The sequence below is a fragment of the Myxine glutinosa genome, chromosome 6 (assembly GCF_964187855.1).
Source record: "Myxine glutinosa chromosome 6, kmMyxGlut1.1, whole genome shotgun sequence".
NCBI classification, from domain to species: Eukaryota; Metazoa; Chordata; class Myxini; order Myxiniformes; family Myxinidae; genus Myxine; species Myxine glutinosa.
Genome location: NC_136266.1, coordinates 95,819,227 through 95,842,537, shown reverse-complemented (window position 1 = coordinate 95,842,537; position 23,311 = coordinate 95,819,227). Strand labels below are relative to the sequence as shown.

At 42.0% G+C, this 23,311-nt stretch overlaps 2 protein-coding genes across 3 annotated transcripts in view; both read left to right on the top strand.

The window, feature by feature from the left end:
* Positions 1 to 23,311, top strand: part of LOC137430068 (acetyl-CoA carboxylase 1) — a 763,460-nt gene that overhangs the window by 337,821 nt on the left and 402,328 nt on the right. The window lies entirely within an intron of this gene.
* The window catches only part of MRM1 (mitochondrial rRNA methyltransferase 1), a 56,486-nt gene that overhangs the window by 21,201 nt on the left and 11,974 nt on the right, over positions 1 to 23,311 (top strand). For both annotated transcript variants that reach the window (XM_068120580.2, XM_068120582.2), the window contains one exon: positions 15,962 to 16,130. In XM_068120580.2, the coding sequence (XP_067976681.2) occupies positions 15,962 to 16,130 (169 nt within the window). The remainder of the gene's footprint in view (positions 1 to 15,961; positions 16,131 to 23,311) is intronic.

Genomic DNA, 23,311 nt, shown 5'->3' with positions numbered 1-23,311 from the left:
ACGAGTGTTTGTGGGTGACAACCACCCTCTGGTCGAGGCTCATAGAAGGGGTGATGCTTACTGATTCGGCACGCTTAAAATAGGTGTTAATGGTGGGATGTCAGAGGTTTTGGCGTGGGCTTAATAGTCACACTGTTTGAAAAATAATGCTCGATGCAACATGATCCTAAAAAGAACCCATCCCTACATCTACCCCAGAGACAGACAAAAAGAGATAGACAGAGTGAGACAAAGTGAGAAAGAGAGACAGACAGAGAGAGATAGACAGAAAAAGAAAGAAAGAGAGACATAGAGACAAACAGAGATAAAGATGATAGTCAGACACATAGAGAGAGACAGACAAAAAGAGATAGACAGAGTGAGACAAAGTGAGAAAGAGAGACAGACAGAGAGAGATAGGCAGAAAAAGAAAGAAAGAGAGACATAGAGACAAACAGAGATAAAGATGATAGTCAGACACATAGAGAGAGACAGACAAAAAGAGATAGACAGAGTGAGACAAAGTGAGAAAGAGAGACAGACAGAGAGAGATAGACAGAAAAAGAAAGAAAGAGAGACATAGAGACAAACAGAGATAAAGATGATAGTCAGACACATAGAGAGAGACAGACAAAAAGAGATAGACAGAGTGAGACAAAGTGAGAAAGAGAGACAGACAGAGAGAGATAGACAGAAAAAGAAAGAAAGAGAGACATAGAGACAAACAGAGATAAAGATGATAGTCAGACACATAGAGAGAGACAGACAAAAAGAGATAGACAGAGTGAGACAAAGTGAGAAAGAGAGACAGACAGAGAGAGATAGACAGAAAAAGAAAGAAAGAGAGACATAGAGACAAACAGAGATAAAGATGATAGTCAGACACATAGAGAGAGACAGACAAAAAGAGATAGACAGAGTGAGACAAAGTGAGAAAGAGAGACAGACAGAGAGAGATAGACAGAAAAAGAAAGAAAGAGAGACATAGAGACAAACAGAGATAAAGATGATAGTCAGAGTCAGACACATAGAGAGAGACAGACAAAAAGAGATAGACAGAGTGAGACAAAGTGAGAAAGAGAGACAGACAGAGAGAGATAGACAGAAAAAGAAAGAAAGAGAGACATAGAGACAAACAGAGATAAAGATGATAGTCAGACACATAGAGAGAGACAGACAAAAAGAGATAGACAGAGTGAGACAAAGTGAGAAAGAGAGACAGACAGAGAGAGATAGACAGAAAAAGAAAGAAAGAGAGACATAGAGACAAACAGAGATAAAGATGATAGTCAGACACATAGAGAGAGACAGACAAAAAGAGATAGACAGAGTGAGACAAAGTGAGAAAGAGAGACAGACAGAGAGAGATAGACAGAAAAAGAAAGAAAGAGAGACATAGAGACAAACAGAGATAAAGATGATAGTCAGACACATAGAGAGAGACAGACAAAAAGAGATAGACAGAGTGAGACAAAGTGAGAAAGAGAGACAGACAGAGAGAGATAGACAGAAAAAAGAAAGAAAGAGAGACATAGAGACAAACAGAGATAAAGATGATAGTCAGAGTCAGACACATAGAGAGAGACAGACAAAAAGAGATAGACAGAGTGAGACAAAGTGAGAAAGAGAGACAGACAGAGAGAGATAGACAGAAAAAGAAAGAAAGAGAGACATAGAGACAAACAGAGATAAAGATGATAGTCAGACACATAGAGAGAGACAGACAAAAAGAGATAGACAGAGTGAGACAAAGTGAGAAAGAGAGACAGACAGAGAGAGATAGACAGAAAAAGAAAGAAAGAGAGACATAGAGACAAACAGAGATAAAGATGATAGTCAGACACATAGAGAGAGACAGACAAAAAGAGATAGACAGAGTGAGACAAAGTGAGAAAGAGAGACAGACAGAGAGAGATAGACAGAAAAAGAAAGAAAGAGAGACATAGAGACAAACAGAGATAAAGATGATAGTCAGACACATAGAGAGAGACAGACAAAAAGAGATAGACAGAGTGAGACAAAGTGAGAAAGAGAGACAGACAGAGAGAGATAGACAGAAAAAGAAAGAAAGAGAGACATAGAGACAAACAGAGATAAAGATGATAGTCAGACACATAGAGAGAGACAGACAAAAAGAGATAGACAGAGTGAGACAAAGTGAGAAAGAGAGACAGACAGAGAGAGATAGACAGAAAAAGAAAGAAAGAGAGACATAGAGACAAACAGAGATAAAGATGATAGTCAGACACATAGAGAGAGACAGACAAAAAGAGATAGACAGAGTGAGACAAAGTGAGAAAGAGAGACAGACAGAGAGAGATAGACAGAAAAAAGAAAGAAAGAGAGACATAGAGACAAACAGAGATAAAGATGATAGTCAGAGTCAGACACATAGAGAGAGACAGACAGAGAGAGATAGACAGAGAGAGAAAGAGAGAGAGACATAGAGACAAACAGAGATAAAGATGATAGTCAGACACATAGAGAGAGACAGACAAAAAGAGATAGACAGAGTGATGACCAAGTGAGATTGGATTGTGGTTTCAAAGTTTTGTTGTTGTTGTTTGCACGCATGTTTTTTGCAAGCACGTACGGGCGAGCACGTACGTGCGGGCACGCCCTAGTATATATAAACCAGAGGTAATATTAAGTTATGGAATTAATTGCTTTCAACAATGCAAAGGGTGACAAAATATGGGATTTTAATGGGATTTTTTAATGGGATATTGGTTTAGGAATGTTTAGAGGTCATTGCAATGTGATAATAACTTGTTGGAACTTGTTGTTGGAACTTGTTGTTGGAACTTGCTGTTGGAACTTGCTGTTGGAACTTGTTGGAACTTGTTGTTGGAACTTGTTGTTGGAACTTGTTGTTGGAACTTGTTGTTGGAACTTGTTGGAACTTGCTGTTGGAACTTGTTGGAACTTGTTGTTGGAACTTGTTGTTGGAACTTGCTGTTGGCACTTGTTGGAACTTGTTGTTGGAACTTGTTGTTGGAACTTGTTGTTGGAACTTGCTGTTGGAACTTGCTGTTGGAACTTGTTGGAACTTGTTGTTGGAACTTGCTGTTGGCACTTGTTGGAACTTGTTGGAACTTGTTGTTGGAACTTGTTGTTGGAACTTGCTGTTGGCACTTGTTGGAACTTGTTGGAACTTGTTGTTGGAACTTGTTGTTGGAACTTGCTGTTGGAACTTGCTGTTGGAACTTGTTGTTGGAACTTGTTGTTGGAACTTGCTGTTGGAACTTGCTGTTGGAACTTGTTGGAACTTGTTGTTGGAACTTGTTGTTGGAACTTGCTGTTGGCACTTGTTGGAACTTGTTGGAACTTGTTGTTGGAACTTGTTGTTGGAACTTGCTGTTGGAACTTGCTGTTGGAACTTGCTGTTGGAACTTGTTGGAACTTGTTGTTGGAACTTGTTGTTGGAACTTGTTGTTGGAACTTGTTGTTGGAACTTGTTGTTGGAACTTGTTGGAACTTGTTGTTGGAACTTGTTGTTGGAACTTGCTGTTGGCACTTGTTGGAACTTGTTGGAACTTGTTGTTGGAACTTGTTGTTGGAACTTGCTGTTGGAACTTGCTGTTGGAACTTGTTGGAACTTGTTGTTGGAACTTGTTGTTGGAACCCGTACTTATTTAATTAATTACATTTCTTATTACATTACAGTAATTACATTACAGTAATTACCTGAGGTAATTACAGTAATTACAGTTCCGGTAATTACAGTAATTACAGTAATCATTACAGTAATTGCAGTAATCTTATTACAGTAATTACATTACATTAACTCAGGCACCTTTTGAGTAAGGAAGCTGATATTTGGACATGACACTGACCAAGGGATGTGGCTGTCAAGGAAAATATTGATTTATTGATTAATCATTTAATAAATTAACTCGTTGATTTATAAATGACTTATTTAATTAAAATTCCTGAGAGATACATCTTCGGATGAAATACTTGCAGATTGGTTATGCTATGAGCCAATTGATTAAGGAAAATATTTTGTGATGGCCATATTGGCAATTTCGTGGCCATATTCGTGGCAACTCAGTTAGTGCCACTGCACCTTTAAAATGCATCCCTGCGTTCATTTTTCGATCGATTGAGTTGAAATTTTGAACAATCGGATCTGGACTGTCGTTGTTAACGACTCTAGCACGCACTCGTCCAATCAGGATGGAGCGGTATGGTCCCCGGATCATCACTGCCCGCAGTTTTAATTAATTTTACTTTTTCTCTTGGGCATATAATTTTGAAGACATGCATGTCATGATAGAGGAAATGTTTGTTCTGTTAAACGGAATAAATGTTGTTTATTTGTGTGGGTGTGTATTTTTGTGAATTTGGATATATTTTTCACGACTAATTCCAGTTAACATCCTGCACAATTTGCTCGTTTGCTGGCCGAGTCGAAATTGCGTTGAGTTTCTATGGCATGCGCCATTAAAAGCGCAGTGTAATGGTTGAGCTCCCTTTATTTCGTTTTGGTCATGCGGATGAGCAAACAAAGTGACAAATGCTGCGACTGGAGCAGTAAAGGCGATGTTTTTTAAATGGAAACGATTTAATGAGGAATTAAAAGTGGGAGGGGGCAACACCACGCATACCTCTTTTAAGGTGTGTATAAACCCTGGAATAAACGTGGGAGGGGGCAACACCACGCATACCTCTTTTGAGGTGTGTATAAACCCTGGAATATTTCAGCAATCAATACGATGCTGAAATGATGTAATTTATTGTGTAATATGGTCGACCTTGGGTTTGTTTGGGTTTGTTGTTTATTTTTGTGGGTGTCTATTTTGAGTATTTTGGATATATTTTCACGACTAATTCCAGTTATCGTCCTGCAAAAGGTCTGCTCGTTCTTTTCCTTTGAGTCGTAAATTCCTGTTGAACTCTCATTAAAAAGCGGAATTAAGTACGCTGTGTGATGATGGAGATCCTTGATGACGAATCAGGAATAGTGAATGAGCAGACAAATATCACGGATGGTACACCAGATAGGGAAAATGTAGATGAAACCCCTTTTGCTCAGGTGCTGTGTAGCGCTGCACAAAGATCCATATGAGCGGGGCCTGGGTGCTGTGTAATTAGTACACAAAGAACCAATTACTAGGGTGCTGAATAAACACAAAGATCCATTTTTGGAGCTGGTTCTCCCGGTGCTGTGATTTATTCAAAGAACCAAATCTTGCAAGAATTAAGATATGATTTGTCGACATTAGAAATACTTTAATATATGTAACGATTTTGTAACGATCATCCTGCAAAAGGTCTGCTCGTTCTTTTTCCTTTGAGTCGTAAATTCCTGTTGAATTCTCATTAAAATGCGGAATTAAGTACGCTGTGTGATGATGGAGATCCTTGATGACGAATCAGGAATAGGGAATGAGCAAACAAATATCACGGATGCTGCGGCTAGAGCAGTGGAAGCGATTTTTGAATTGTTCAATGATTATTCGATATTGTTATGACTTTTTGTCAATAGGTATACTAAGTGGCCATGAGGTAGCCTGTTGCTATGTACAGTTTTATTCTATTGTTGATTATACCACATAGCTGTGGTGATAAAGGAAATGTTCGTTTAAATAGATGATTATGATAGGACCATGACTATAAAATCATGATGATTATTATGAATGATATCATAGGGTTCAAATGCAGAATGATTGCATGAACTTGGGAAAGAACTTTCAAGCCCTATGGGATAAATTGGGTATTACAAGCAATGGAGTTTCAAAATTTAGCATGATTGAAGGAATTTGACAGTCCCATTACAGGAGTTTTACGAAATTTAAATTGCCAAGAGATTTTGGGTACTATTAAAAGGAAAATGATGAGATATTTTTCCTAAAGAACTTTAATATCTGGCATCCATTTTGGCTGTCTCACGAATGAAGGATGAGTTGCCTTTAGTGGTTGCAAAGAAAAATTTGTGGAGACCAGGCAAAATGGGAAAATATGTCAGATATGACCCTAGGACAGGACGGCGATTCATCAATTGACATGAGGTACGAATCCGAGGTGACGACCGATGAAATTCGATCTCAGTCAATGGATGGACCTGTCCTGACATCATTGGGGAAAGGGCTTATGCAAGGAGTCATTCAAAATGATTAATTTGATTTATTGATGAATATTGATGAATTAATTGAAATTGAATAATTGATTGAATTGTTAATTGATTGAATCTAATTGATTGAATTTAATTGCATAAATTGAACTGAATAAATTGAATTGAATATATTGATTGTTTGATTGATGAAAATGCGGTCTCAAGAAAGAAGCTTTGATATCTTTGCGAGATATTATCAATGTGGAGACAACCTGGGAAAATTGAGCAAGGTGGTGAGTTTATATACAGATATATATGTGCGGTTACCATTGTGTGATTTCCCCGTCAAACAGAGCGGACACCTGAGGATTCACCCACTTCATACTGACCCTCCGGCTCATCTGCAAATACTGATCTGTGAGATTGGATTGTGCAAAAGCCACAGCTGAGGGAGATTCTCTGGAAATCACCGTGCGAACAGGTGGAGAGATCCTTCCTGGAGGTACGAGTGAAGCTTTAGAGGAACCTGGAACAAGCTACAACACATCCAACGCTACTTTGATAAAAGGCAGAATGGGAAATGGAGCCTGCAAGAACACACAAGGACAACCAGAGATTCCACAAAAAGGTACTTGTACACATCATATGTACGACAGTTATGGTGCCGAAGCTATAAGGCAGGTCGAGAATTGGTATTTGTGGACAAAGGGACATGATGAGGAGTTTCCAAGAGATGGTACATTTGAGCGAAGTCGATTGGAAAGATTGGAACAAAGATTGAAAGCCAGGAAGAGACAGAATCTAACGGTAGACTGGCTTGCATTCCATCTTTGGGATGGTGAATCCAGACAACGGGAACAGCAAGAACGGATAACGGAACTAGAACTTAAAATAAAAAGGATACAGGATACAGTGGAGGAGACAAATGCACAACTGCCCTCGAAATTAGGAATGAAAGTCACAGTTGTCCCATCTGATTTCCAGTTGTCTCCCCAAAAAGGACGGTACAGAGAATTTTTTCGTGTTTCAGGAGATAACGAGAGATTGCAGTGGCAACTCAGGGATGTAGAGATGCAGCCCAGCAATACAAGTGCACAGGCGCACAGATCAGACAACGACAGAAACCGGTGTTTCGAGTGTGGAAAGATGGGACATTGGAGAAGAAGATGTCCGTATGTCAACAGGAAGACAAGGTCATGGGGCAAACCAAGATCAAGGGTACCAGTGCTTACCGGTACCTCAGACAATGATTAGGCCTTCATTGCTGCAAATCCCAAATGATGATTGGCCTCAACAGATTCGATTACTGGACAAACATGAACAACTGTCAATGATTCTTGTGTCTGAAAAGTTTTCAGAGCAAGAATGATTCATTTTTCTTTTTGCTTGTTAACAAATTAATAATTAATTGATAAAATGCCAAAATTGGATCTTCTATTTTGGGCACAGCAATTTTAAATTTACAAAGTTTGGAACAATTGCGTTGCAATTGTTGGCAAACCAAGTAACAAGAGTCACATGATGATCAGGTGGGAATTTCGGACTATTGTTCCGCACGATTGATAGGTCAATGGTCGACTGACATGCAAATGGGTGTGTAGTCAAAATTTGGATAGATTATTGTGAAGGCAGAAAGGGTAATTTCAATTTGACATCATAAGGGTTTTCTAAGAATGGACTTCTGGTTTATTTGTCTATAAGCATTTTGAATTTGATTGACAAATTTTATGAAATTGAAATAAAATTGACACCCATCTGATCTGTAAATAATGGTTCCAACGCAAACAAATATGCATAATGCATGTGTGTGTGTGTTTTTGTGTATCAATCTTACAAGATTGTTGACACCGACAGTGTGCCTGTCTGGAAATGGATAGTTATATGTGGATGGGATTGGGATATGTGGATGGGATTGAATATCCAGAGAATCCGTAAAATAAAATAGAAATATAATTTGATTATGAACATTATCTCTTTTGTCAAGGGAAATGGAATATAAAAAAAATTTTTTTGATGTGCTGGGTTATGAGCAGCCATTAATTAATAGTAAAATTGTGAGTAATTTTGGGATTCCATTTTTGATAGAATGTATATGAGAATAACATCTATTTATGGATATGAGCTTCATAAAAGGAAATGAGGAAGTACAAAATCATCCAAATTTGGGAGAGGTCTTACACTAACTTCCCAGAATACTCTGCTCATGGATTTTATATATATAAACTTGAATTTTATCAGCATATAAATTGTGCTGTATGTATGGATGTGTTTTAGGCATAGATGATATGGGAAAAGAGTAAAGAAAATTTTGCTGGTTTGAACTATTGTGGGTTTTTCAGTTCTGGAGTTTAAACAAAGTCACTGGTTAACAGATGAGAAAGGATAGTAAATAAATTATTCTCTGCTGGGCAAATTAAGTACGATATTACTAAGACTTATGAGAGCTATTGTTCCGCCTTACAGCAGTGGAAAATTATTGGAAAAAATTAGATCCAACATAATGAATCTATAAAAGAATGTGATAGGGATAATATCCTCAATTTGTACTAATTATTTGATTGTGGGTAAAGGAATTAAGTCATCGTAGTGGATTGTTAACAGCAGCCTGAAAATGTCCTGAGAGTGTGCATCCATGTAATCAGAAATCCCAGATTTGTTTTTACAAACAACATTTTGGTAGAGGTCTTGTGTGGAACACTTCCTTGGTAGATAAAAACGGTACTGCATGCTGGCAGCCACTTTTGCGGCCAGTTAGGCCAAACAAATTGAGAGGAAATTGTAGTTAAATACGTAAGTTACACATGGCTATTTGTAAAAAAGGAAATTTGTTGAGATGGGAAACATTTTTTCGAAGGTTTATTAAGGTGTTATAATATGACATGTGGCAAGGCAAACTATTGGATGGGAAAATTAGATCTGGCTATAGAATAAATTTATTGACCCCTTGAAGTTAATCCTTCGAATCATTGTTTCACTGGCATTTTTGTTCAAATTGGAAATAGTTTGGTAGAGCTTTGGTTAAAACCTTTGGTTGCGGTATCTTGGAACGAATTGATAAACCATAGGAGATTGATAAGAATAGAAACAAATATGGACCCAAAATAGAAAGTTGGATTCATGCCTCTCATTGCAAGCAAGCACATGGGGCTAAGGTGGACGATCCCACAGAAAATGAGGCTGCACCTAGCAGCCCAGCAGAACATTCAGTGGTAGAAAAATGATAGTCATGATTTACAGTCATTTGAATTACATTTTAACACCCCTTGCATTGATAAACATTACATTTTCAACATGTGATATTCCTACTTGGAATAGTGACATTTATTTGCCTACATGACATACAATTACCTGCTGATATTAATACAGCATGAGTGAAAAAATGTATCACAACTACACTCATGATCAGGGGATTGAGTTCAACCCCGGGAGATAGGGGGATCAGGGTAAGACAAATAATCTGATTATGTTACATATTAAGGGATTTTCTTTATTTACCTTTTAGGAAGCTTGTTAGTTTGGTATATAATGTTAAATGTCATCGACATATAACTATGTCATAGATATGAATATATACAAGGAGTAGCAGACTTGTTTGTTGGTTTAGTAGTTATATTGGCAATTGTTTTAGTGGTGGCTTGCTTGAAAGCCTTAGTGACGGTGTGTTTGAATAAGGTAACCAACAACACGATGATAACGCATGAAGTGACAAATGAGGAAAGAAATGTGGAACCAGAAAAGGAAGACTTTTATGGCGACATAAATACTGAGATTAAAAGACTAAATCAAGTGATGTTGCAAATGAATACAGTAGAATTAAGATAATGGCATAACGACAATGTTATGAGTTGTGTCAATTACAATATCAATGAACTCATATCACCACGAGTGACACACTGTTAGGAGAAAAAAAAAAAAAAAAAAAGAGGGAAAAGAAAAAGTGGAGAGGAATTATGGTAATAATACATTATGCTTAATTTGTTGGTTTGGGAAAATTGTTGTTGGGAATTAGGTATTCCCGTGTGTGATTGTAATCATATACAATGCTATTCTTAGTTTAGTAATAAAATACATACCTGATTGAATATTATTTGTGTGACGCATATAAATGAATATAACTTTTTGTGTTAAGGAAAAACAACAAATTGTTGAATGTGAAACTGTCGGAAGATATACATGATTATGCTGATTTCATGGTAAGATGTACCCTATCTGATTCAGTGTGTGCGGAAAGCAGATTCAGATATGACTGAGCATAAGGATAAGACGAGATCACATTTTGGAGGGATTGCTAACGGAATTGGGAAGAAGAAAGAAAGAAAATTTGTGGCTAAAAAATGAAGTTAATCGTGGCATACACCCTCTTTCTCAAAGAATGATGAAGACATTCTCCCGTGTAACTTGGAGATGAATGCTTACCTTCACCAAGGAAATTTATGTGACCATTTGCCTGGATCACACTGCAACATATGAAAGAAAGGCGATCACTTACTCTTGTTCGAAGACTTCGAACATTCACCACATCAGAAGTTGCAGGACAACGACATTTTACCTGCAACCTCTGTGAAATGCGGGGACATATGTTATTACTTCACCAACGTCCGGGGAACCAGCATGGAGCTGCAAAAAACGGCTGTGCCCTTGTCACAACAGCTGTGCACGATTCTGCTGGATTGCTCCTGGTAAGGACCATGAATGACCTGAACACCATGGTCCCAACATCATTGTGGATGCATCCGGCATCCCTGTTCCACATCTTGCTGGCCAATCAATGTCACACCAATACTTGCTGCCCACTCACAATAAGGGAGGAGGCAAGTCAACTACAACTGGGTGAAGGCCTTGTTCAGGAATTACTATGGTTTACAGCAAAAAGTGGCAAGAATGCTACAAGGAGAGCAGGGTCAGTCTATGACTCCGCAATGTTACCACAACAGCGAAATCCTACACGAAGTAGTGCAGGAGCTATGAAGACATTAGGAGAAAATGTTTCATACCTGGATTCAAACACAAGTGATCAGCCCTTCCTTTCAAACAAAGTCAACATTTGTGTGGAGGCAAACGTTTTTGCCAGATGGTGCAGATGCTTTACAAAACTTGAAAATGAAGTGAAATTGTTGTATCTTGGTGATGGTGAAGTGTTGTTTTGAAAATATATTTGTGATGCAAATGCAATAGATTGAACAATATGGAAGGAGTCAATGACCAACGAAATGTTTTGTGATTCTTGCAGGATGACGGTGTATGCCTAAGGTTATTTGATTACCAAAGTTATGATTATTTACTTATACTTGTAATGATGTTTACTTGTAGTGATTGATTGTTTACTTATATTGATGTTTAGATTAATGGTTAATATAAACAAAAACAAAAAGATGAGGGAATTGTGGAAGTGTAATTCAGTGTAACTTATTAATTGGCACTGGTAACTTATTGGTTGACCTAGTAACAAAGCAGATGCATTTTACATGCAAACTCTGTGGGGGACGGGTTTGTAAATGAGTTAGGAATGTGCACGAACATGATGGTCTCTTGAAACACCTGGTCACAGCCCCAGGCTGGAGCACCCCCCTATTGTTTGATAAAAGGAACTCACAGCAGGGGGGGGGCTAGCTGGCGCCAGGAAGGCGACCGGTGACGTCGGCGGAGAGGAGATTACGAGTTCAGCGGACAGAGGATTAAGTCGAGTTGGTCCATATAAGCGGGAGCTGCGGCTGGAGTCGAGAAGACTTGCTGCGAGGAGCTCTGACGAACGGGACCATGGCGGAGGAACATCAGCCGAACGAAAAGGACCATGGAAAAGAGTTAATTTCAGCCATTGAATAATGCGGTATTATTTGGTAAATGGAATCAAGTGAATAACCAGTTAATAAAGTTGTGACCTTTTGTAAAACCTGTTTCCGACCATTGGCGTCTTGAGTCTCACCCTCCACTTCCGCGACAGGTGCCTCCAAATTGTAGGGGAAGTAGTGGGGGAGACTCAAGACTCCAATGACCGGACACAGGTTTTACAAAAGGTCTGGTTTATTAACTGGTTATTCACTTCATTCCAATTACCAAATAATACCGCTTAATTCAATGGACCAGGTTAACTCTTTTCGCATGGTCCTTCTCGTTCGGCCGATGTTCCTCTGCCACTCCCGTCGGGCAGAGGGTCTGATGATGAGTGCTCGTCCGTTCCGTCGGTCAGAGCTTCTGGTCACAAGTCTCCTTGACTCAACGTTTGCTCTGGTTTATATGGACAACCTAGAGTTAATCCCCTGTCCGCTGAATGTTAATCCTTTCTCCGCTAATGCCCCGAGGTCATGCATGCACCAAGTCCTGGCATCAGCTCGCTCCCCCCCTGCTGCGAGTTCCGTTTACCAAACGATAGGGGGGTGCTCCAGCCAGGGGCTGTGACCAGGTGGACAAGAGATTATCATGTGCGTGCACATTCTTGGCATCCATTTACGAAATCGTTACCAGTCTTTACTCAATAAGTTACACTGAGTTACACTTCCACAGGTCCTAGGATTAACCACCCAAAATATTGTTGCGATCGGTTCAGCCATTTTTACAGTACCTTCGAACGGACAGACAGACAGACAGACAGACAGACGGACGGAGATTTGGTGAATTATAGTAAGATTATCTGAAAAAAACAAAAAAACAAACAGAATAAATACATGGTAGAAACAAATCTTGTATCAGCAGCTAAAACAATGTCCTGGGAATTATGACTCACTCTGTAGTAGCACCTGCTTTTCGACCCTTTAAAAGTTTAAACCCACCATTATTAGCTGCACGATGCGGAACAGTGCATGTTGGCTTGTTGGCAGGACACCTTGGAGGTTGTGGATTCAAGTCCAGTTGAAGGCAGGTCTTTTAAGGAGTTGGATCCTAATTTTCAAGAAGTCTTCAGCTATTCTCAGGAGATTGTCACTATCCGATTGTCTGTAAAAACCCATCTGGCTAATTAACAGTAATATTTGGGGGGGAATGCCGACTTACCTTCACGCGCGCAGGCATCTTCAACCTGAAAATCAATTCAACCCGAGACGGATGTAAAATGTTCAAAAGGAAAATTTATTAACGGAACCCGATAACAAAGGACGCAACGGTAAAAACTAAACCCCCTAGTGAGCGCTCTTACACACAGACTTCGAACTACACAACAAATGGGAGAATGAATAAAATGAAACGTTGTGTTTGTGTGTGCGAGCTTATCTCAGTCTGGAAGCATCAGGTCCGTTCAGGCTCGTCATTCAGGCCCCAAGCGTGCAGTCTGGGCACGGCTCCGATCCCCGGGAACTGCTCGGCCGTCGGCACGACCAAGCCTCGATGACATGGTCCGTCCCACACAGCACAGCACAGCACAGCACTCGCACGCAGGCACCAGGCGGGGATGATCGTCAATGTCCACCAAGCAAGGCAAACAAGAGGAAGGCAAGGGGCAGAAGGGAGGTCCACGCAGGACGGAAGCCAAAACGAGAAGAGAGAAGATGTCGGCTCGCCCGTCGTTTTGTCACTCGTCCTCTGACATCAGCTCTCTTCCCCCCCAACCAGTGCGTCGCTTACTCGTAGCCTTTCACGCCTTCCGCACTGATTGGCCGTGGTGTCATCGGTCGGTGACCAATCAGTGTGGCACGTCCTTCACCTTCCTTACCCCTAATCATGGGGAAGCTTTCTGTCCCTTCCCCGACCAATCACACATCCTTCCCTACTCTGCCAATCAGCGACCTGCTTCCAACTCACCCCTCCCCCCTGTCAATCACGAGTTCTCCTGGGCGTGGCTCTCGGCCTGCCTGTTCCGTGTTTGCTCATCATGCCGGCGTTGTGTGCGGCCGCTTCCGGTCTGTTCGTCCGTAAGTCATTGTGGCGGCGGAGGAATTTAATTAATGTGGTGCTCTTTTGGGCCGAGCTAATGCATGTGATGTGTTGCCATAAGGGACACCGGAATGATCACAGAGGAGATGACATACAATGGAATCATATCCTTATTCCCTAATTCTAGTTACCAAGCCCCCCCCCCCCCTTGGCGGGGACACACATACGCAGCTTACTCCGACAAACCGGCTCGACAGGTCCCTGACTGACGTACATTGAGATGATTCTTCTTTTTCGCAACATCGGAGCACCTACTTATGCAGATCTACCTATATGTATATGTGCCGCTACCCCACCGACCGAACACTAATAAACTTACCGGAAGCCAGGACAGTGAGCGCTGCCGCTAATGACATTGACTTTGGAAGGTCCCCGGATGGGTAGGATTGGCCAGGGTTCTTGATTGACGGGGAGGACGAGTAAGAAGGAACTCGCTTATTGGCGAAGCACAACCGATGACTTGGAGCCTGAACGATAAAGGAACGTGCTGGCGGACATTTGCTCACTCTGCTTCTGGTCTTGTTTGTGTGCAGTCGGCATTTATCTCTCTCGATTCTGGATGCGATAGTGGACAGTCGTGTGTCGACGTTCCTTCTTGCTCTTGCTTCTTCTCGTGCTGGAGATGACAGCGCACGGTCGCAATTCTCTTTTGTGTTCCCTTCTCGTTCTGGAGGTTAAAGTGAACAGTTGTGCTTGCTCGCTGCATGGGGAGGCTTCATCATAAACACCCGTGTTCCGAGACTTTGCTGGTGGGCGTGAGGAGGCGGAAGAGCCGCGGATGGAGAGCGGCAAGTTTCCAGGCAGGACGGACGAGCGCTGCTGGCTCACTGCAGTGCGAGACACAGAACGAGCGGTTCCCGCTAACGAGCGAGTGATTCCAGCCAACGCCCCAAACGATTTTGACGACCCCTGACGAGACCCCACCAGTGATCAGTTCAGTGCACACACACCATTTATTTCCAGTTATTTTATCCTTCCCTTTCGTCTGTTTTCAAGTCTGTTTGTGGGGACGCCCCGTTTAGGAATTCAGTTTATTGTGCGTTTCTTTGTTACAAGCATTTCATTTAATAAAGCCTGTTATTTTTGTACATTTAAAACCGTGTTGAGTTAGTTTATGCAGGTTGAAGACGTCGGGTGGGATCCGTTCAGGTAAGTGCTCTTCAGCATCCTCCTCCCCTCCTCCCACCCTCCACATGTATTAACTCCACGACATTTTGAACTGAACGCTTCGGAGTAACAGCTTGTTCGGCTATCCATTCCTTGAAAAGATTTTAATCGCAAGGAACGCGACAATATTATGATGAAAATATAAACTGATTAGATTTTGGCATCAAAGGTTAAAGCTCAGAGGTCATGTGAGGTAAAAATGTGATACTTGAACTGAAGAGATTTAAATCAAACTTGGTACAAGTATGTATAATGATGTAATAATGTGGGCGGAGGCATAATGGTCGACGTCGTCACATCAAAGAGTGCCGTTCTGGGTTTTTTAACAACCTTTAAAATTTTTATTTTATTTAAGTTGAATTATATACTTCAACACTGTGGAACATGGAACACAAATCGCCTTATTGGCACTTTCAAAAACATTCCGGTTCGCAGTAGTTGGACAAAATATCAGGGCATTTTACGTCATCTCGACCAATCAAATTTTCCGCTCGAGCTCTCACAAAAAAATCGTGCTCGTAGGAAATATAGATCGTGCTCGGAAATGCAACAAGCAAGAGTTTCAAAGACTCTTCCCATGTCGTTTTTCCCCCAAGACTGTGTGGGGTAAGGTGTTCTACAAATTCTCCATTCTGAATGGCTATGGTTGTTCTGAATTACTTCTCTTGTCTTACTCATCTGTACTTACAACTTTAAAAAAAATGTACTGTGACGAAAAATAGTGTTTTGTCAACTGCACTGTTAGCCAGAGTTTGGAAAGTTCTGGCTGTGAGTATTACGGGTGCCTGATCTGAGCGCATTGATGACTATCCTACTTTGGGAGGGATGAAAGAGCAGAATGGCCGATTTATACCTTCTATGTTGAATTGGTGATTTATATCTCTATCACTGTAGATTCATATGGCATTTCACAAGTTTGGCTCGTTGATCCTCCGGACGCAGGCCTTTGTGAAGTCAAAGTCACAAACCCTTTCTGTCGTATGTGCACGATGGTGCCCTCCTCTGGGTGGCGTGAGTTTGGAGTCTCATTCTCGGTGTCTCAGTCATACCACTGCTTGGTCAGGTTAGCAAATGCATTTTGAATCCATTGTTTTGGAACATTCTGATTATGGTATGGTAATTTATATCTGCATACTGACAATTCCATTGCATATTGACAAACATTCAAGATGTTCTCACTTTGAATTGTGTCATTCATTTACTGACTTCCTGCGATAATTTAATGGAATAATTGTGCTGCAAATACTGTTACATTTTAGATTTTTGGGGTGGCGGGGTGGGAGAGATATAACATTTTTGAATGTTACCCCATATGAAGTAATGTACTGTTGTGATAATTGTTGTTTTGGTCATACAGTATCATTTTGATAAATAACATTTAGTGATTATTCAAGATGGTGAATATCAAGATGGTAATTGAAAGTCATCTCCCTTTTTTTATGACTCCGCTGACGAAGTCGCCACAGGCATTGTTTTCGGGTTGTCTGTCTGTCCGTCCGTGATAGGTTTTTCATTTCCGCGGCTGAATGTCAAATTTGGTGCAGGTATGTAAAATTAGGTAACAATGAACTGATTCGATTTTGGGGTCACGAGGTCAAAACCCAAAGGTCAGAGGTCATGTTAGGTAAAAATCCTGTTACCATGAAAACTTGTGGACCAGTGATGGGATTCTGACCAGAGTTGGTACAAGTATGTATGATGATGCAAAGATGAACTTATTTGATTTTGGGGTCAAGATGTCAGTCAGTAATAGGTCTATAATTTGAGAATGGCTGAAGTGATCTAATTCAAACTTGGTACAGGTATGTATAATGATGTAAAGATTAACTGATTATATTTTGGGGTCAAGAGCTCAAAGGTTAAATGTCAGACGTCTCATCAGGTAGAAATTCTGTTACAGAGCTAACTTGTGAACCAGTCATGGTATTTTCACCAAACTTGGTGTAATATATTATGATGCAAATATGAGCTGCTTTGATTTTTGGGTCAATAGGTCAAAGATTAGTGGTCATGTTAAGTTACAATTATTTTGTTACTGCGATAACTTAAGAATGGCTGAAGGGATCTTAGTCAAACATGGTGCAGGTATGTATAATGAGGTAAAGATGAACTGATTAGATATTGGGGTCACAAGGTCAAAGACCGAAGGTCAGAGGTCATGTTAAGTAAAATTTATGTTGCCATGCCAATTTGTGAACAAGTGATGGGATTTTGATCAAACTTGGTATAAGTATATATTGCTACGGTTTTGAGATTGGCACATATTGATCATTAAAGGTTAAAGGGTTGCCCCCCATAGTTAGTTTCACGAGCAACACGTAGGCCCACTTGTAGTATTAGGTATGTGTAAGTATAGGCCATTTCCCCTATTAATATCTGCGTTGTGTAAAGACATGAGTTTAGGTCCCGGTCATTTTGCGTTCACCCTCCAATTCCACCTCTATGGGTGTAATTAATCCCGCGCCCCATTTGGCTGCCCGCTCAGTTTATTATGCTTTGGCTGCCCACAGCATTTACTGCCCTTTGCTCGCTCACTAGTCGAGTAACACGAGGTAGGCCTGAGAGGGAGGAGTGCGGGGTCGGGGTGGGGGCGGCGTCAAGGCAGAGCGTCAGAGGCGATGACTGTAAGAGCCACCAGCCAACCAGGGCTCGAGCGGCATGGCGTGAGAGGGCGTGGAAAGATGCGTCTGGTGAGTTCTAGAAGGTTCGCGAGCGTGCCTATATAAGTCGGTGCACAAAGCCCTTGAACAGGACTCGCGTGCACATGGCAGTGGCGATAGGACTTGTTGGGAGAGGGCTTGGTGAGAGGACTGATTGAGGAGAACTTGACTCGCATCACTCGCTTTGAGGCATTGAACTGTAACTCGCCATCGTATAACGTACGCGCCAGAGGAGAGGAAGAAGAGGCATTGAGTACACGGCTGCAGCCAGACGTGCCGGTGGCGAATAGCGCCTACTTCAGCCACGCGAGTAAACGTGGTAATAGCCTGCCAGTGATTAACTGCCAGAGCCCACACCCTACCGTTCGCCCCGTAATCTTGTGCGTCCAAACGACACGCGGAGAGCTCCTGCCTTCTCTGCTTACCATCTGCACGGGACGAGCCGGAGACCGGAGGGAGCTGCACGAGAGCCATCCTTTGACGCGGACCATCATCCTGCAGCTGCAAACCCCGTGTGTGTGTGTGTGACGGGCCCGTTTGTCCTGGGTATTAATTAAGACTGTTTAAGGCTGCACTGTGTCCCCTTTTTCTCTGAACCATTGTGAATAGTGTAAATAAATCTGTTCTTCCTTTTTCCAATTCGACCGCTTTTGTGATTTATCCATTGACTAAGCGTGGCACGAATAAGACCGTTAGAACCGGGTTCACCATCTAAACGGCACGGATCGCGTGTACGGCGTACGCACCGCTCGGCGTTTCAACACGCGTGGTTCGTGCGGGGATTATTTCCTCGTTTCAGGGCAGCGCGAGTAATTAGGTAATAGCGAACTTTAGTCCTAATACCCTATTTCGCGTTGTCCGGGAGGGACGTCATAGGTCCCGGGTCCCGCCAGGCCCGTCAAAGACAAGGGGACTAATCCCCCCTTGTCAAGGGGAGAAGGCCGGCGGCAGATCCGCAACAATATGATGCAAAGATTAAGTGATTGGATTATGGCATCAAAAGATCAAAGGTCAGATGTCATGCCAGGTAAAAATGTGATAACTTGAGAACAACTTAAGGGATTTAAATCAAACTTGGTACAAGTATGTATAATGATGTAGTAATGTGGCAGAGGCATATCGGTCGACGTCATGACGTCGAAGAGTGTCGTTCTAGTTTAATCCTGTTTTTTTTTTTTGTTTTTTTTTTTTTTTGCATATGTTCCCAGGCTCATGGCGGAGCTGCAACAAAACTATGCAGACAAATTAGTACATGAGACAACACCGGATTTGACATGTCATTCTCTCCATGAGGTTCCAGACCGATGCTCACCCTGCTTCACCATAAACCTCTCCAGCTTGTTATCCCTGTTCGTCCCTTGTACTATACATGGTACATGGAGAAGTAAATGGAGAAGAGGAAGAAGTTTATTCTTGGGTTTGTTGATCTGGAGAAAGCATTCGATAGGGTTCCACGCTAAGTAGTGACATGGGCGTTGAGGAAGTTAGGAGTGGAGGAATGGTTGATCAGAGTAGTGATGGCAATGTATGAGAGAGCTCGCACAGCTGTAAGGACGGGAACAGTGGCGAGTTTGAGTTGAAGGTGGGAGTGCATCAGGGGTCAGTACGAAGTCCACTACTATTTGTAGCTGTGACGGAGGTGCTGGCTCTGAACGTAAAGGAAGGTCTACTGTGGGAGTTGTTGTATGCAGATGATCTGGTGTTTATTGCAGAGAGTATGGATGGACTGAAGGAGAAGATGAACAAGTGGAAGGAATGTATGGAGGCAAAAGGTCTGAAGGTGAATATCGGAAAGCCGAAGATGATGGCAAGTGGGATGTGGCCGTGTGCTGTGTGCAGGAAGGGTGTCGGAATGAACTCCATTCAATGTACAATGTGCGCTGAGTGGGTTCATCAAATATGTAGTGGTCTGAGAGGGTCATTAACCAGTGTGGCAGCTACATTCAAGTGTAAGGTGTGCATCGAGGGAGCTGCAGATGGAGGAAATGTTGAGTTGGATCTTGGAGACTGCATGAAGCTGGAAGGTGTGAAAATATTTTGCTACCTCGGAGACATGCTGAATGGAAAAGGTGGATCAGACTCGGCAACGGTTGCTGAAGTGAGATGTGCATGGAAGAAGTTTCGGGAACTGAGTGGCGTGCTGACGGGGAGGGGATTGTCATGGAAGTTGAAGTTGAAGTTGAAGCTGAAGGGAAAGGTGTATGCTGCATGTGTGAGAAGTGTTATGATTTATGGGAGCGAGACATGGGTAATGAACGTAGAGCAGCAACGATGGCTGGAAAGGGTGGAAATGCGAATGGTTCGGTGGATGTGCGGAGTATCGTTGAGAGAGAGGAGGACAAATGATAAGTTGCGAAAGATGATGGGAATAGAGCCTGTGATTGATGCTGTGAAGAGAAACAGGTTGAGATGGTTTGGTCATGTGTTGAGGAAGGATGAAAGTGACTGGTTGAGAAGAATAATGGAAATTAATATAGAAGTAAGTAGAGGACGGGGAAGACCGAGAAAGACTTGGCTGAAGGTGGTGGAAGAAGAAATGCGGGCAAGGGGGTTAATAAGGGGAGATGTAGAAAATAGGGCAAAATTGAGAAGATCGTAATGGACTAACCCCCGCAAGACTAACCCCCGCTCTCGCAGGGAAAATGTCCTTAAAATGCCTGTTGTGTTGTTTGTTGTTGTCCCTTGAAATTACTCTAATTTATTCATTTTTTTATTTTAAAAGTACAGTTAATAACGTCTAATACAGTTAACAGAGCAAAACGATTATTTCAATCCTATTTGCATATGTGTGATCAGGACTAATGCAGAGCCAAATTACTGGTAAATTACAGAATTGATTTCTGATTCATGTTCCGATTTGTGTTCAAAATATACCAATCAATTTAAATTGGGTTCCTCGATCATAAATTGACATTTGTCGACACAGACGGACAAACAGAAGTGAACCAAATGCTTAACTCGCTTTTCGCTTCACTTGCATGGGGTAATTGTATCCTCAACTAGAACGGCACCCGGTAGAACAGCATACATCCGCCAGGCTGAATCGCATTTGTTTTGTATCCCACTGATAGGCCAGATCTGGATCTGGACGTGAACCAAAATCGAATTGGCTTGTTCTTGTCATCTAACCAACTCGTCCATCTAGTATCGGTCCACAACTTTTTGTGAAATATCGTGCTATATATCGTTTTTGGCTCCATCTCTCAATGATGATGAATCGTTTAAAAAAAGAAATTAAATTTTTTTCGTATCCGGTCCAGATTCTGATCTTCACCAAAATCGAATTGATTCACCCTTGTCACACATCCAACCTGTCCACCATGTTTCGTCCGAATTCTTCCACAACGTTTTGAGAAATCCTGCTATATATCGGGTTTAGCCCTATTACTCAATGGTGAAGAATCACAGAAAAAATTGTTAGATCCGGATTTGGATCTTCACCAAAATCTAATCTTTTTTTCTTTTCACATACCCAACCTTTCCACCAAACCATAAAATATAACCTCCATCCACCTTTGGCGGTGGTTGTAACAAATCCACTCAATCAAAACATATCACAACAAAATGGAAATTCTTATTGTTGTAATGATATTTTAAGGCATTACATGTGAATTTCACCTTGAACAATAATCACATGTCAATAATTTTTAAACTGTTCTTGAGCTGGATGACTTTTGACCTCAAAAGTTGCTGCACACAGAAACTTGCCTCCTTATGCATCTGTGAATAAAAATGACAACAATGCAAAATAAACTGAGATAAGGTCACAGCATCACTGTAGTGTAAATACATTTTTTTTTTTTTTTTTTTTTTTTTTGTATACAAGATCGAGGCTCGTGAAAGAGCGAACATTAATCACACAGAAAGACAAACAGACACATAAAACAAATAACATCGGGAGCGGTAGACAAGATGGGGAGAGAGGGGGAAGGACACAAACACATCATTTGAGAGCAGGGACCGAGAGACATGGAGACATCGAGAGATCTGTGGGAGGGAGAGGGCTTTGGGGGGGAGGCATGTGAAGGGGGGGAGGCATGTGAAGGGGGGGAGGCATGTGAAAGGGGGGGGGGTGGGAGAGGTATAAACATATGGACACTGCCAGGATTTCCAGGAAATAAGTTGGAATTTCAAACAAGGTGGATCTGGGGTGAATTAGTGGGGGTAGAAAAGATCAAGGTTATGGATGGGGGAAGATAAGAGATGGTGGTGAACAGCTGTTTTAAAGACCTGGAGGGAGGAGAGGGATTGAAGGGAGTGTGGGAGTTTGTTCCACAGGCGGGAGAAAAGAGGAATGAAAGAGTGAAGGTGAGCAGAGAGCCGAGATTTCGGCAGTTTAACCATCAGAGGGTTGCTGGCAGATCTTGTGCGACCTGTAGGAATATTTGGGGGACAGAGCACAGAGAGAGCTGGGGGAGCAAGGCCGGAGAGGAGTCGGTAGAAGACAGAAAGACCACCTACCTGCCTGCGGTGAGTGAGTGAAAGGCCCTCAGAGATAGCTTCATCGCGGGAGATTCCAATGATTTTGAAAGCTTTGGATTCAACAGCGTGAAGCCGAGCCAGGTGTGAGGCAGGAGCACCAGCCCATAGGGGAGAACAGTATTCCATTGAGCTGCGGATGAAAGCCTTGTAAGTGGTGAGGAACTCAGGTGTGCCGAGGAAGGACTTCGCACGACGGAGGATGCCCAGTCGGCGACTGGCTTTGGAGGCCAGCTTGGAAATGTGGTTTTCCCAAGAAAGATCATGGCAGATAGTGAGACCCAAAAGCTTGAGTGACAGAACTTCTTGGAGAGGATTGTTGAGAAAGTAGATGGGAGGGTTGTCCAGTCGATCTTTTCGGAGAGACATAGTAAGAGAGTGAGATTTGGCAGGATTGAAAGACATGTTCCACTTGTTTGACCAGTCTGTGATTTTGTCCAGGTCTTCAGAGAGTGAGGAGGCTGCAGACTGCCGATCTGAGGGAAGAGGAATGGAGCGGCAGAGAGTGGAGTCATCAGCAAAGAGATAGAGAGGATTTTCCAGAGAGTCAGAGAGATCATTGATAAAGACCAGAATAAGCACAGGGCCCAGCACACTTCCTTGGGGAACTCCAGCCTGAACAGGAAGGGGAGATGAGAGAAATCCATTCAGGGCCACACGTTGACTACGACCAGAGAGGAAGTCCGCAAGCCATGCATGGAGATTTCCATGGATACCATAGGAGGAGAGCTTGGTGAGCAGAGCTGGGTGCCAGACCGTATCAAAGGCCCTTGATATGTCAAGGGAGACAGCTCTGATTTCCTGTTTGGCATTGAGGACCTCCATCCATTGTTGAGACAGCAGAAGCAGCATGTCCAGAGTAGAGTGACCTGGTCTGAAACCAAATTGATGATCAGAGATCAAGCCATTGGAGAAGAGGAAAGATTTCATATCCGAAGCAATGATGGATTCCATGACTTTGCTGATAATTGGGAGCAGGCTGATTGGTCTGTAGTTGCAAGGATCTGTTTTTGCACCTTTTTTGTGTAAAGCGGTAATGTTAGCTGATTTCCAGGATGCTGGCAGATGACCTTGAGCAAAAGATAGGGTGAAAAGAACAGAGAGA